At 45.3% G+C, this 14,243-nt stretch overlaps 1 protein-coding gene across 1 annotated transcript in view; it reads right to left on the bottom strand.

Moving 5' to 3' along the window:
- The window catches only part of LOC147662623 (uncharacterized), a 295,476-nt gene that overhangs the window by 79,547 nt on the left and 201,686 nt on the right, over positions 1-14,243 (bottom strand). The window contains exons 5-7 of the mRNA XM_086951043.1: positions 8,626-9,070; positions 8,325-8,329; positions 7,656-7,784 (exon numbers count right to left, since the gene is read on the bottom strand). Of these exons, the coding sequence (XP_086807169.1) occupies positions 7,656-7,784; positions 8,325-8,329; positions 8,626-9,070 (579 nt within the window). The remainder of the gene's footprint in view (positions 1-7,655; positions 7,785-8,324; positions 8,330-8,625; positions 9,071-14,243) is intronic.

The raw sequence follows: 14,243 nt of genomic DNA on the forward strand, positions 1-14,243 counted from the left end.
GTAGCTCTCACTTCAGAAAAGGTTGAATACCCCTGTTGTAAACACTTAATATCCCCAAAATCAAATAATTTGAGAAATGCAAAAAAAAACAGAAATGTGCTACAAAACAAAGAGTTTCCGTTGGGCCAGTCCTGTAAAAGAATGACAGTTTTCACACTTGCAACGATTGTCTAGGATAGATAGGATAGGCATGATGCAAATTGTGAAAGGGAGATGGGCACACATGTTACTTCCACCCTTTGCAAGTGGGAGTTCAAATATATGGATCCATCTCACAAGGTTCTGAGTTTTACAGAAGTGTACTGAACCCCAGACCGACCGGAGCCTTGAAGAAGCAAGAGTATATTGTAGTTACCAGACAGCCCAAGAGCTCTAGAACAAGCAGAATCTACCCTCCAAGACTCCACACAAGAACAAAAAGGAGTTAGAATAGCCTAGCCCTTTTCCATGTTACCCTACCCCACAGCGCTGCCACCAACCCCACCCACCACCTTAGCCCCTTTCCCCAAAACACTGCCATCATCCATTCCCACAAAACACTGGCCCTTTCTGCTTGTCTTAAAGCTACTCCCCCACACTGCAACCTACCCTCAAAACACTACATGGCTACACTGTCTGCTTCTGCCATATCACTACCCTCTATCCTGCCACCCCCACCCAAAGTGACCCCTACCCTACCATTGTCCATATTGCCAAACACTAGCCTCTACACTCACAATTGTATCCTGAAAACACTGGACCTCCAGCACCAAAACACTAGTGAGATAAAGGTGGATGAGAAGGGGTGAGTGGGAGCCACCAAAGAAAGGCCAGAGGGCTCAACCAGGTTTTTTTTCAAGCAGTGGACGGGGCAGTGGCGCGTTTGGTGGGCCTCTTTAGAAAAATATTGGGCCACTGGGCCCGGCGTTTCACTGCATTTAAATCTTGCATTGTCCCCGGTCCCACCACATCCCCCATGGGAGCTGGACCCCTGCATTAATATACTGCCCCCTTCAGGGACCATCATGATGGTTTGCCCATGCCCCCTTCGATTTCCTTGCCTAGGGCACCCACAGTCCTTGGCGAAGATAAGGAAGAACGAGCAAGCTGTAGGAGTGGGGGCGACAGATGCATACTGCTTCAGCATGCCAGTATAACATACCTGATATTCTTTTTGCCCCGTTCTACGACGTACAGTCTGTTCTCTCCTCTGGCTGCAGAAGAGTCCAAGCTGTAGCCAGAAAGGTCCTACTCTCTGGTGGTGGAGTCCGAAGCCCTCCAGGTGAATGCAAAACAGCAGGCAGGCCGGTGAGGAGTAAATAAACAAAGAACACATCACTTGCCTGCTGCTAAGATTCCTCCTTTTATTGGCCCATTGGCAAGCGCTGGATCAATGCAAGGACGAGGTAGCATTCACTGGCATTTTTATTAAAAATGTAGACTTGTTACAAAACTGGCGATTTTTTTTTGCACATCGCTAAATCCTGGAGGGTCTTAATGACAATGCTCCCAAATATAATCATGCCCTGTGGGAAACAGTGGCCCAAACTCTGCCATCGAACACAAGCTAATCAGGATAGATGTGTTGCAGCAAAGTTTGTACTCTGTTGTGACTTGGACATAGCCTATTGCTTGGGTCAGGCGATTGGCATGAGTGTAGAATTACAGTGCATTGCCATGATTGGGTCTATATGGTTCTCTAAAGATACCCGAGCATGGTTAATGAACAAGCTATTCGATGGCACTCGCCTTTTAAGCAAGAAAGTGGACTAAGCCCCAGGCAGATTCCTTGGGTCTGTCTGCCTCCGCCACGCAATTTCATCACAAATCTCGTCCCCTTTTGGTTACAGTAGGGTTTTTCAATACTGCCAGCGCCAGACCCTGCTGCAAACCCAACAGGTCTCCCAGTTCTTTCAAAGCCATGGCACATAAAGGCAAAGTCTGGGACATCATGCCACTGAGGGACCTGCTGCTACAACTGGTGCAGCTGCAAAACCTCTTTGTGTCCTTCCAGACACTGACCCACCCTATTTTAGGCAGAATCCAACATTTTCTCCAGTGAATTAGATTATGCCAGTGGCAGACCCCTCTCTCTATTCCACCCAGACTTAACAGTGGCGACGGATGTATCACTTCTGGGATGGGAAGGCCATATGGGAGACAGAGACTAGGGAACCCTCGTCACCGGCAGAGACCCAACTCCACAACAAGCTGTTGGAGTTGCGAGCATTTCACTTAGCGGTGAATGTCTTCCTGCCCACCATCACAGGAGATTACCTGGTGTATCTTAAAATCCATCCAGGAATATTTTATTTACTGTGGAAAAAAGAATTATGATAGTTCATCACAGCTTTTTGGCTGGGAGTTGCAACATTTTTATAACCAAAGGATGAAAGCGATTTAACTGTGTTGAACAATAGGCTGTAACTCTTCCTCCAAAATTGCCTACATTTTCTTTTACATTTCTTGAGATCATAGGAGTATCATGACGTGAAAGGCGCAGACAGATCATTCGACTTCAATCTAAAAGGCCCTACTTGACAAACTGACTGGTAACAATGTGCGAGATGATTAGCCTTGAGTAGCTCAAGACTTTCACTGATCAGAAGTAGCTCTCACTTCAGAAAAGGTTGAATACCCCTGTTGTAAACACTTAATATCCTCAAAATCAAATAATTTGAAAAATGCAAAAAAAAACCAGAAATGTGCTACAAAACGAAGAGTTTCCGTTGGACCAGTCCTGTAAAAGGGGGCTCGTTTTCACACTTGCAACGATTGTCTAGGATAGATAGGACAGGCATGATGCAAATTGTGAAAGGGAGATGGGCACACATGTTACTTCCACCCTTTGCAAGTGGGAGTTCAAATATATGGATCCAACTCACAAGGTTCTGAGCTTCCCAGAAGTGTACTGAACCCCAGACCGACCTGAGCCTTGAAGCAGCAAGAGTATATTGTAGTTACCAGACAGCCCAAGAGCTCTAGAACCAGCAGAATCTACCCTCCAAGACTCCACACAAGAACAAAAAGAAGTTAGAATAGCCTAGCCCTTTTCCATGTCACCCTACCCCACAGCGCTGCCACCAACCCACCACAATAGCCTAGAAAACCATAGCCTCTTTCCCTAAAATACTGCCATCATCCGTTCCCACAAAACACTGGCCCTTTCTGCATGCCCTAAAGCTACTCCCCCAAACTGCAATCTACCCTCAAATCACTACATGACTACACTGTCTGCTTCTGACAGAACACTGCCTTCTATCCTGCCGCCCCCACCCAAACTGACCTCTACCCTACCATTGTCCCTATTGCCAAACACTAGCCTCTACACTCACAATTGTATCCTGAAAACACTGGACCTCCAGCACCAAAACACTAGTGAGATAAAGGTGGATGAGAAGGGGTGAGTGGGAGCCACCAAAGAAAGGCCAGAGGGCTCAACCAGGTTTTTTTTCAAGCAGTGGACGGGGCAGTGGCGCGTTTGGTGGGCCTCTTTAGAAAAATATTGGTCCACTGGGCCCGGTGTTCCACTGCATTTAAATCTTGCCTTGTCCCCGGTCCCACCACATCCCCCATGGGAACTGGACCCCTGCATTAATATACTGCCCCCTTCAGGGACCATCATGATGGTTTGCCCATGCCCCCTTCGATTTCCTTGCCTAGGGCACCCACAGTCCTTGGCGAAGATAAGGAAGAATGAGCAAGCTGTAGGAGTGGGGGCGACTGATGCATACTGCTTCAGCATGCCAGTATAACATACCTGATATTCTTTTTGCCCCGTTCTACGACGTACAGTCTGTTCTCTCCTCTGGCTGCAGAAGAGTCCAAGCTGTAGCCAGAAAGGTCCTACTCTCTGGTGGTGGAGTCCGAAGCCCTCCAGGTGAATGCAAAACAGCAGACAGGCCAATGAGGAGTAAATAAACAAAGAACACATCACTTGCCTGCTGCTGAGACTCCTCCTTTTATTGGCCCATTGGCGAGCGCTGGATCAATGCAAGGACGAGGTAGCAGTCACTGGAATTTTTATTAAAAATGTAGACTTGTTACAAAACTGGCGATTTTTTTTGCACATCGCTAAATCCTGGAGGGTCTCAATGACAATGCTCCCAAATATAATCATTCCCTGTGGGAAACAGTGGCCCAAACTCTGCCGGCGAACACAAGCTAATCAGGATAGATGTGTTGCAGCAAAGTTTGTACTCTGTTGTGACTTGGACAAAGCCTATTGTTTGGGTCAGGCGATTGGCATGAGTGTAGAACTACAGTGCATTGCCATGATTGGGTCTATATGGTTCTCTAAAGATACCCGAGCATGGTTAATGAACAAGCTATTCAATGGCTCTCGCCTTTTAAGCAAGAAAGTGGACTAAGCCCCAGGCAGATTCCTTGGGTCTGTCTGCCTCCGCCACGCAATTTCATCACAAATCTCGTACCCTTTTGGCTACAGTAGGGTTTTTCAATACTGCCAACGCCAGACCCTGCTGCAAACCCAACAGGTTTCCCAGTTCTTTCAAAGCCATGGCACATAAAGGCAAAGTCTGGGACATCATGCCACTGAGGGACCTGCTGCTACAACTGGTGCAGCTGCAAAACCTCTTTGTGTCCCTCCAGACACTGACTCACCCTATTGTAGGCAGAATCCAACATTTTCTCCAGTGAATTAGATTATGCCAGTGGCAGACCCCTCTCTCTATTCCACCCAGACTTAACAGTGGCGACGGATGTATCACTTCTGGGATGGGAAGGCCATATGGGAGACAGAGACTAGGGAACCCTTGTCACCGGCAGAGACCCAACTCCACAACAAGCTGTTGGAGTTGCGAGCATTTCACTTAGCGGTGAATGTCTTCCTGCCCACCATCACAGGATGGCTGGTGCAACTTCTCATAGACAAGACAGTCAATGACGATGGTCTCATCAGGAAGAGTCACACTTGAACTTGTTTGACAGCGAGCCGAGGATTCACTGGCTGCAGTTGTTTGGTCTGACGAACGGGCGCTGGAACTGCTTAGTTGAATTAGACTTCCTCCCTGGTACGCTGCCCAGAGATACAGAAGAATCCTTACTCGTTGTATTGAATATGGTTGAGAAGCATATTGGAGAAGAGGCGATCTACCATCCTGATGAGACCATGGTAATTAAATGGAACGGTTGAAACATTGACTATACAGGGACTATTTCATATAAATTATATCTTCTATGAATCGCCTTTGCATAACTTGTATTGTGCAAAAGCATTTGCACCCCTGTTTCTGTGTGCAAAATGTGGATCGGACTGTTTTATCATCAAATCACTTTCATCTTAAGCACAGCGCAGTCATCACTCAACGTTTTATATATACACTTGATGCTGAGAACACAATTAGAATTTTTGGAAATGAAAAGGCCTCATCTGAATTCTAATCTTCATAAAAATGGTGAATTAATATCTGCCCAGGGCCTGCATATGTGATACAGACCTGTGAGATAATGAACTCAGACCTCTGTAGTTGTTCACAGTGCACATGGGAAGTGCTTTTATACGTCTACGCTTGTCACTTCTGGAGCAGAATGACGGCGACACTGAGCTGCATGATGTCTCCTACTGCATGCAGCAGGACTGCTTTAAAGTTTGAGGATCCACTCTGGTGTGTGGGCAATATTCACAAGGTAAGGAATCTCAAGGTAAAGGAGTATCCACCAGAAAGAGCGTTACCGAAGGCAAGTAACTGGTTTGTTATGTTTTCCTGCTGTTGTATATTATGTATAGGGCTCCCGGTTTTCCGTATTTACACATATAAATACAGACGGAAATATTTTTTTCCTTTGTCTGTATTTGTATGTAGAAGCGGAAAAATACGAGTAAAAAAGTAAATTTTGCCGCGCTGCAGCCTTTGTTCAGAGTTGCCGTGCCCTGCTTAGATTCTGGGGATTCCTTCCAGTGACGTGGATTCCTTTCAGTGACGTACTGTTGACCTATTGGCTCAGGGTCTTCAAGTGACCCTGAGCCAATCCCGGTTGTTTACAAGCATCACCGTGCGGCTGTGCTAATACCACCAGCTCCTCCGCCGTTAGCCTGCGCCAGCTCCAGCTCCTTCTATTTGCACTTTGGAGGTACGTGTATGTGCTCTTAAAAGCCGCTCCTGCCTCTCTCTGCCCTCTGCAGCCTCGGGCTCCGCCCCTCCCGCCCCCACCCACGCAGCACCAGCTGTTCGCATCCCCTTACAGAGTCATCTTAGTTACTGTGATGCAAAAAAGTAAACGTTCCTTTGTAAACCTTATGCTTCATCTGCATCCATTGCCTGGGAAATGTGCTTTAAAAAAAAATGTTGTCAGAATCCAGATCGATTCCCTTAAAAGCTGCTCCTGCCTCTCTCTGCCCTCTGCAGCCTCGGGCTCCGGCACTCCTGCCCCCACCCACGTAGCACCAGCTGTTCGCATCCCCTTACAGAGTCATCTTAGTTACTGTGATGCAAAAACAAAGTAAACGTTCCTTTGTAAACAACCTAAAACGGCACAACTTAACTATCAACGTGATATGGGTAGGATTTGTGAGATATATTAACAGCGCTTAGAAACCAAGCCTACACAGAAGCGATATCGAGCAAATGACACACTTGGGCTTTCTTTTTTTCAAGTTTCTTCAATTAATGCCTCATTGCTCCATTAATCACCAGAAGCTGGAGCTGATCCCCCTTTGTGACCGTATGCTTCATCTGCATCTATTGCCTGGGAAATGTGCTTTAAACAAACATGTTGTTAGAATCAACAGATCATGTATCGATGATGGATTATTTGGATAATGTGGCAAAATTCATAACTATGCAGAAAGTGAAGCAGCCATGTAATCACATAATTCCAACTAGTAGTTCTTTGCCGTGACTTGAAAAAGACACAATCCTGATTGATGAAGCAGTCGGTTTCTCTGTACTTGAATAAAGGGAAGCATTTTCAGAACCCCTTGTCCTCTGCTGTCTGGGAATGATTCATGTTCAGGCTGCACTGAGCTGCATCTAGGCGATTTACCACTGGTAAGCCATTCAATGCAGGCGGTTGACTGGCAGCGTGGGCTCAGGGAGAGGAAGTACTACCTTCGGCTTAGGCCTCTCGAGAAACAGAACTGCAGGCTGCAATTCCCATTTTAGGAGATGCAGTTCTCTCGTTGCGTTTAGGCCCCTGTCAAGGCATTTATTTATTTATGCGTTTTTATATAGCGCAGACTTTACCCGAGGGTGTCAGAGCGCTTCACAATAGGAACAGTAACATTATAAGAGCAAATGTTACGTTACATGAGGAAAAAGTGAGAATTGTGCAAGTAACACCAGTAACCAAGATACAAGATGAGGTAGCAACCGGTACGTTACAAACCAGAAAGAGCCTCAATGTCTGCAAAGTCTCTTGAAATGCACATGTGCTTGTACTACAATGGCAACGTTTTCAGATGAATGTATTGTGTTGCCCAATAACAACCCAACACTGGTGTGCATTGTCAATTTAAATAAATGCGGAAAAATACTAGCTGTAGTGGCGTTTTTTGCGTGTGGCAAAAATAAATGTGGATAAATACAGAAAAAATGGCCAAAAAATAAATATGGATAAATACAGACGGAAATGGTCAAAAAATAAAGAGCACTGGTGTTTCTCCCCCAGTGTGGATTCTCACATGTGCAGTGAGGCCAGATTTACTGCTGAAACACTTGTGGCATTCAGAGCACTGATAAGGTTTTTCTCCAGTGTGGGTTCTTATATGCAGTGTGAGCCTGTTTCTGTCAATGAAACATTTCTGGCATTCAGAGCACTGATAAGGTTTTTCCCCAGTGTGGAATCTCAAATGTGCAGCTAGAAGTGATTTAAGTTTGAAATGTTTTGGGCATTCAGAGCACTGATAAGGGTTTTCCACAGAGTGGGTTAATGCATGTCGATATAGACACCGTTTGATACTAAACCTTTTCTGGCATTCAGAGCACTGATAAGGTTTTTCCCCAGTGTGGATTCTCATATGCTCAGTGAGATAAGATTTACGCCTGAAACTTTTATGGCATACTTTGCACGGAGAGTGTTTTCCCCCAGTGTCGATTCTCAAATGTGCAGTTAGAAGTGATTTAAGTTTGAAATGTTTTGGGCATTCAGAACACTGGTAAGGTTTTTCCACAGAGTGGGTTAATGCATGTCGATATAGATTACGTTTGATACTAAACCTTTTCTGGCATTCAGAGCACTGATAAGGTTTTTCCCCAGTGTGGAATCTCAAATGTGCAGCTAGAAGTGATTTAAGTTTGAAATGTTTTGGGCATTCAGAGCACTGATAAGGGTTTTCCTCAGAGTGGGTTAATGCATGTCGATATAGATTACGTTTGATACTAAACCTTTTCTGGCATTCAGAGCACTGATAAGGTTTTTCCCCAGTGTGGATTCTCATATGCTCAGTGAGATAAGATTTACTGCTGAAACTTTTTGGGCACACTGAGCACTGATAAGGTTTTTCCCCAGTGTGGATTCTCATATGTTCAGTGAGATAAGATTTACTGCTGAAACTTTTTTGGCATTCAGAGCACTGATAAGGTTTTTCCCCAGTGTGGAATCTCAAATGTGCAGTTAGAAGTGATTTAAATGTGAAATGTTTTGGGCATTCAGAGCACTGATGCGTTCCCCAGTGTGGATTCTCACATGTGCAGTGAGTCTAGATTTAAAGCTGAAACATTTTTGGCATTCAGAGCACTGATAAGGTTTTTCTCCAGTGTGGATTCTTATATGCTTAGTGAGATCATATTTACTGCTGAAACTTTTTTGGCATTCTGAGCACTGATAAGGTTTTTCTCCAGTGTGGATTCTTATATGCTCAGTGAGATAATATTTACTGCTGAAACTTTTTTGGCATTCAGAGCACTGATAAGGTTTTTCTCCAGTGTGGATTCTTATATGCTTAGTGAGATAATATTTACTGCTGAAACTTTTTTGGCATTCTGAGCACTGATAAGGTTTTTCTCCAGTGTGGATTCTTATATGCTCAGTGAGATAATATTTACTGCTGAAACTTTTTTGGCATTCTGAGCACTGATAAGGTTTTTCTCCAGTGTGGATTCTTATATGCTCAGTGAGATAATATTTACTGCTGAAACTTTTTTGGCATTCAGAGCACTGAGAGATGTTTTTCCCAGTGTGCATTCTCTCAAATTCAGTGAGATGAGATTGATAGCTGAATCTTTTTTGGCACAGGTAACTTATTTCCCCAACTTGGGTTATTTTGCTTTGATTGAGGCAGGTTTGAAAACTGAATTTATTCTCACAGCACGTGTTTTTATAAGGTGTATTCCTAGAGTTACATTTAGTATTCTCTTGCTTATATGCCACGGTACGAGTGAACCCGATTTTAGAGTCGGGCTTGTTTAGATAATGTTCAGTATTTATCTGTAGAAGAATTTGTGTGTAATCTTCTTAACACTTGAATTGAGCAAAATATGTCTGGATGCAGCCCTATAACACCGGTCGAAATGTTTCTAGCCGATAATAGTCTTTTGGTTATAGCCTCTCCGGCAGCAACTTATTTTATGACTGAAGTTTTTCTCAAATCTATTTGTATAGGTTCTTAGCAATGCAGTGATAAGGTGTTAGTCTGATATTTAATGATTAAACTGAGAAGTACCTTTTTGCACTGAAGTAATGGCTGTAACTGAGAACATTAGAACATGCACAGTACTATTGTGGCTCACCAGTCGCAGAACATCAGTTAATTTTACCCTTTCTATGTTTGGTGTAAGGTGTAGTTCTGAAGACGAGGATTTATTTACATTAGCTATAGCGCAACGGTGCTCATTCAATCAGTTTTTACATATCACTCCTGCACAACAGAATGTTGAGGCGATTTACATAGAATTACAGAACAGTACACATTAAAAAGGAAACAATCTGAGATGGTCATTAAAACAATAAAGTGGTGGATTTTTAAGGTTTTCGCCAGAGTGGGTCGAGGTGTTATATCCCGAGGCAGATAGTCTCAAACTTGTGTAACTGGTTAAAAACGGTTGCTGAACAAAGGCGATTTTCCAATCTTTTGGTTGTTAACGTGTCAGCTTCGGAGTTTTCTTTCAGAGTCTTTTCTTTGATGGTTTGCAGAAGAAACCTTTTGTTATATCTTTCTTTTATGCAGTGTGTGCTTCCTCTCTGGAATTACATGATGCTTTAGATCATGTGTGCTTTAGATGAACGTTATTCTGTCATGCTGACGCAATTTGTCTTTCTGATAATATTTCAGAGGAGGATGTTTTGATTGGTCTTTCTGGGATTATTTCTGATGCTGTGTGGACAGATATGACTTTGCTCTGTGTTAATGAAATGCTAAATTTGAGACTTCACTTACAGGTATAGTACTTTTCTCAGCTCCCACTTCCTCGCCACACCTAGATTTTGGAAATTGTTTAAACTTAGAATGCTGGATGTCCTTCAGTTTTTCAAAATAATCCTTCTTATGGCATTAACATTCAGTTGCCTGGTGCTAAATCTTGCTTTCTTCGTCCGTAATTTCAATCACCTATAGTATTAAAATTAAATAGTTAATACATAGTACATGTAAATTTCCCCATAAATAATTTACAAGCCATATCAATGCAGAATTGCAGAATTTTGAAAATGTTGAGCTGTTCTTCAGGCAGAGCAGAGTGTAGAATGGTAGCCTGAGAGTACTTGGATGTAGGAGTGAGGATTTGAAGAATTTCCAACATTTTATTAAGCTCACAAAGGATACATGTACACTATGGACTTGTAACAGAGAATCCCAAAGCAGAAATTAAAGTCATATGAACTGGCACCAAACAGATATTTAAAAAAGAATACTATTAATTAATTTTTAATGTAGATTTTTGAGATGGGAATTTCCCCTCCACGGACAACAGGTGTTTTCCCCTGCCCTGAGTTACCACCTACTTGTATCTTGTATCCTGACTTTTGAGTTCTGGCCTCTGCCGCACGCAAATCTATTGTGTGTTTCAAGGACTATGCCTAGACCTATCCCTCAACTATGGTCCCGAGTATGAATCAAGGGCAATGAAATTAAGGTGTACTTTCATGTGTTTATTTTATTCAACCTGATTATCAGTTGTTAGGTTTTTTTCCCCCCTTTATCTGGGGATTCGCCTGTATCGTTCACCCGCCGACATCTTTGAGGGCAATCATGGCAAGGTTCTCGCTGGCATCCGTGCCTCGGTGGGCTTCTGGAAACACCTCCCACTAGCCCCCATCGGGCGAGTAGCCCTTGCAAAAATTATCATTGTCCCTCGCTTACTGCATTATTTCACCAACCTCCCGGTGGTGCCTCCCAGAAGTTTTTTTCCACGAACTGGACTCGCTGCTCCGCACCCTTATATGGGGAAATGGTCGGCATAGAATAGCCCTCGCCAAACTTAGACTATCCACCACACAGGGGGGCCTGGGTGCCCCCGACTTCGAATCGTACTTCCTAGCAGCGCAACTTCAGTGGCTCTCGTATTGGACGGCGGGAAGACATTCCGGGGAGACTCATACAACGCACAGCCCCATCCCGGAACTCTGTTGGCTGCTGCTCCCTGGCATCAAACCCTGCTGGACCTACCCCTTGCAGGTGTCCGAGAGCCGCCAATGTATGTTGCAAATTCTCCGCATGGCAACGAGGACCACTTGCTACTCCCCACGGCTGCCACTAGCGGGGTGGCCACGCAGCGTCTCCTACTTTACGAGCGCCATGGTAGGAGCATGGACGGACTCGGAGGTCACGGAGGCACTATTTGAGGAGGGCCAGCTTCGCCCGTTCGCACAACTTATGGAGGACCGTGGCCTCCCCCAGGGCAGTTCCTGACACATCCCCAACTCATCGACGGCTATCGCCCACATGGTGATCTACCGGTCAGTGAGCCCATGACACACCCCGTTATACACACTATCCCCTACATGGGGAGCGGAAGACACCTAGTCACTTGGTTCTACAAGTCCATCCGGGAACTTACACACAAGCCGCTACTCACTCTTAGGACGGTGTGGGATGAAGAGATTGGGAGACAATTACATGACCGGGAGTGGGGCAGAGCGCTGGAATTCCCAAAGAAGGTGTATAGAAACGCGCAGTTCAAAAACATACAATACTACATTTTACATAGGGCTTACCAGACCCCGGCACGCCTCCAGCGTTTCTATCCTGACACTCAGTTCTTATGCCCCAGATGTCACTCCCCGGACGCACACTTCCATGACATGTTCTAGGACTGCCCAACCCTTCAGCCCTACTGGTCAGCCATACTTGACTCCATTAGCACCCTCACAGGCCTCACCGACCTGCATTCCTGGGAGGCAGTCCCCCTGGGGACATTCCGCAGGCCAAAAACACACAAGGTGCAGTTCAGATATGCTGCGCTATCCTTGCCAAAAGGAACATAGCCATGCAATGGCACGCGCCAGCTGGACCCTCACTAGAGACGTGGGCGGGCGCAGTGAGGGCTGCAGAGGAAGAGGATGCCCTTCGGGAGGAGGAAGCTACAGGTCAGCGCAATCGTCCTATCTCCCTAGAATGGGCCACCCTATCCCACGAATCTCTGTCAGATCACCAGCATGATACCCCAAGCCCCTCCCAACACGCCCCGCGCCCCGGACGGCATTGATGCCCTCATAGGGAATAATCGACATGCCCCCCCCCATTTCCGAATCCACCCCACCGGCCTCCGCTCTGTTCTACCCCACTCTTCCCCCCCCACAATTTTTTTACTCCGTAGATGCGCTCAGTGCAATTCACCTGCCCAGCTCCCTTGGCTCAGTCCACATCCCTCTCGCCCCCACTCCTCCCCAGTTAGTTCATTCCCCTCCGGGGCTTTCGCTTTTCTCTCTCCCTCCTTTCGCAGGGACACTGCTCTCTTTACCAAGTTCCCTCACCCCACACGTAGTCCCCCTGTTTCTTTCCACCAAATTCTCCTTGGGCTCAAGCTACATCAGTTCTAAGCGGCCCATGCCCCTACTCCACGCGCCCGTGGAATATTGTATACATCTAACGGGCATGTCTGTACTATTGTATCACCTTCGTCGCATTACTATGTACTGTGAACATTATTTCCATTAACAAAAATCAATAAAAAGGTTTTACAAAAAAAAAAAAAAAAACCAGTTGTTAGGTTTTTCTGCACCTGGATGTAATCTGGTGCAGAAAAACAGGACACCATTTTTTTCCAGACAGAAAAATTAGACTGAAAAGACGCACAAGACTCTGGGTGCAGCAGAAGCAGCCAAGACTTATCCTCTTTTTTTTTTACTAACTGGGGGAAACCCACAATTATTCCCTCTATTAGAAAATGCTTTCCTCTTCCCTTCCCTGCTTCACCCATATCCCCCCAACCAACCACATGCATATATATATATATATATATATATATATACCACCTGCTTAAAACAAGTGGTTAATAAAAGAAGAAAAACACTATGAAATAGTGAATGGCATGTGGTATGACAGGCAGGAGAATCTGTTCCTCGTGGCAACTCCCCAGTCCATAGCGCCAAACTATTAACTGTACGTTACTGGGGTAAATCTACCACAAAAAAATTACATGAGATTTTTCTGCCACCCCAGTACTGTGCAACTTCTAACAAGGGACTATGAGAGGTCTTGGACCGGTCCTGTGACCAGGAGGGTCACACCAAGTGTGCCCTTATTTAAGGCAGAGGACTGTCATGGGTTTACCAGATAGAGCAGTGGTGGCAATGCACCCTGTTGTAAGGATCAATAGCCTGATAAGATCTTTGCATCATGGTCAGTGGAGGGGCTTTCTACTGACACACCCATGTTATGCTCCATTTCTATTCCTGTGCCCAGACTTTGCGCTAACATCAAGTGCATGTTTAGGGTGTTGGTTTGCGTAGCATAAATGCAATGTGAGTGTGCGACAGAGTAAACCGCATCTCCTGCCTTCCAGTTGTGTATACAAGTGGGACCATCTAACCCTCTTTTATACTCTAGTTCAAAGTCCTCTGTTACCAAGGAATAATGTGCTCTACAAAGTACTCAGGTGCCTGCTGTACCACCAGGGATGGTGAGAGCCTGACAGTTTATCTAAGTTGAAGGGACATACCCTGCAGGCTGAATTACTTAATGGAGAAACTGTGTACCTGTCCTGCAGAGCCTAGAACTCTGCCTAGAAGCCTGCCTGTCTGGTGAGAAAGGGAAGGGAGTTTGACTATCCAGCAGGAGGACCAGGCTGTCCTGGAAGAAGCAAGGTCCAACACAACCTTGTAAGGCGGGCCGGCAAGCCATCCAGCAGGACCAGCTAGTCTGAGGG

This window comes from Lissotriton vulgaris, unplaced genomic scaffold, assembly GCF_964263255.1.
Source record: "Lissotriton vulgaris unplaced genomic scaffold, aLisVul1.2 SCAFFOLD_1779, whole genome shotgun sequence".
In the NCBI taxonomy this organism is placed as follows: Eukaryota; Metazoa; Chordata; class Amphibia; order Caudata; family Salamandridae; genus Lissotriton; species Lissotriton vulgaris.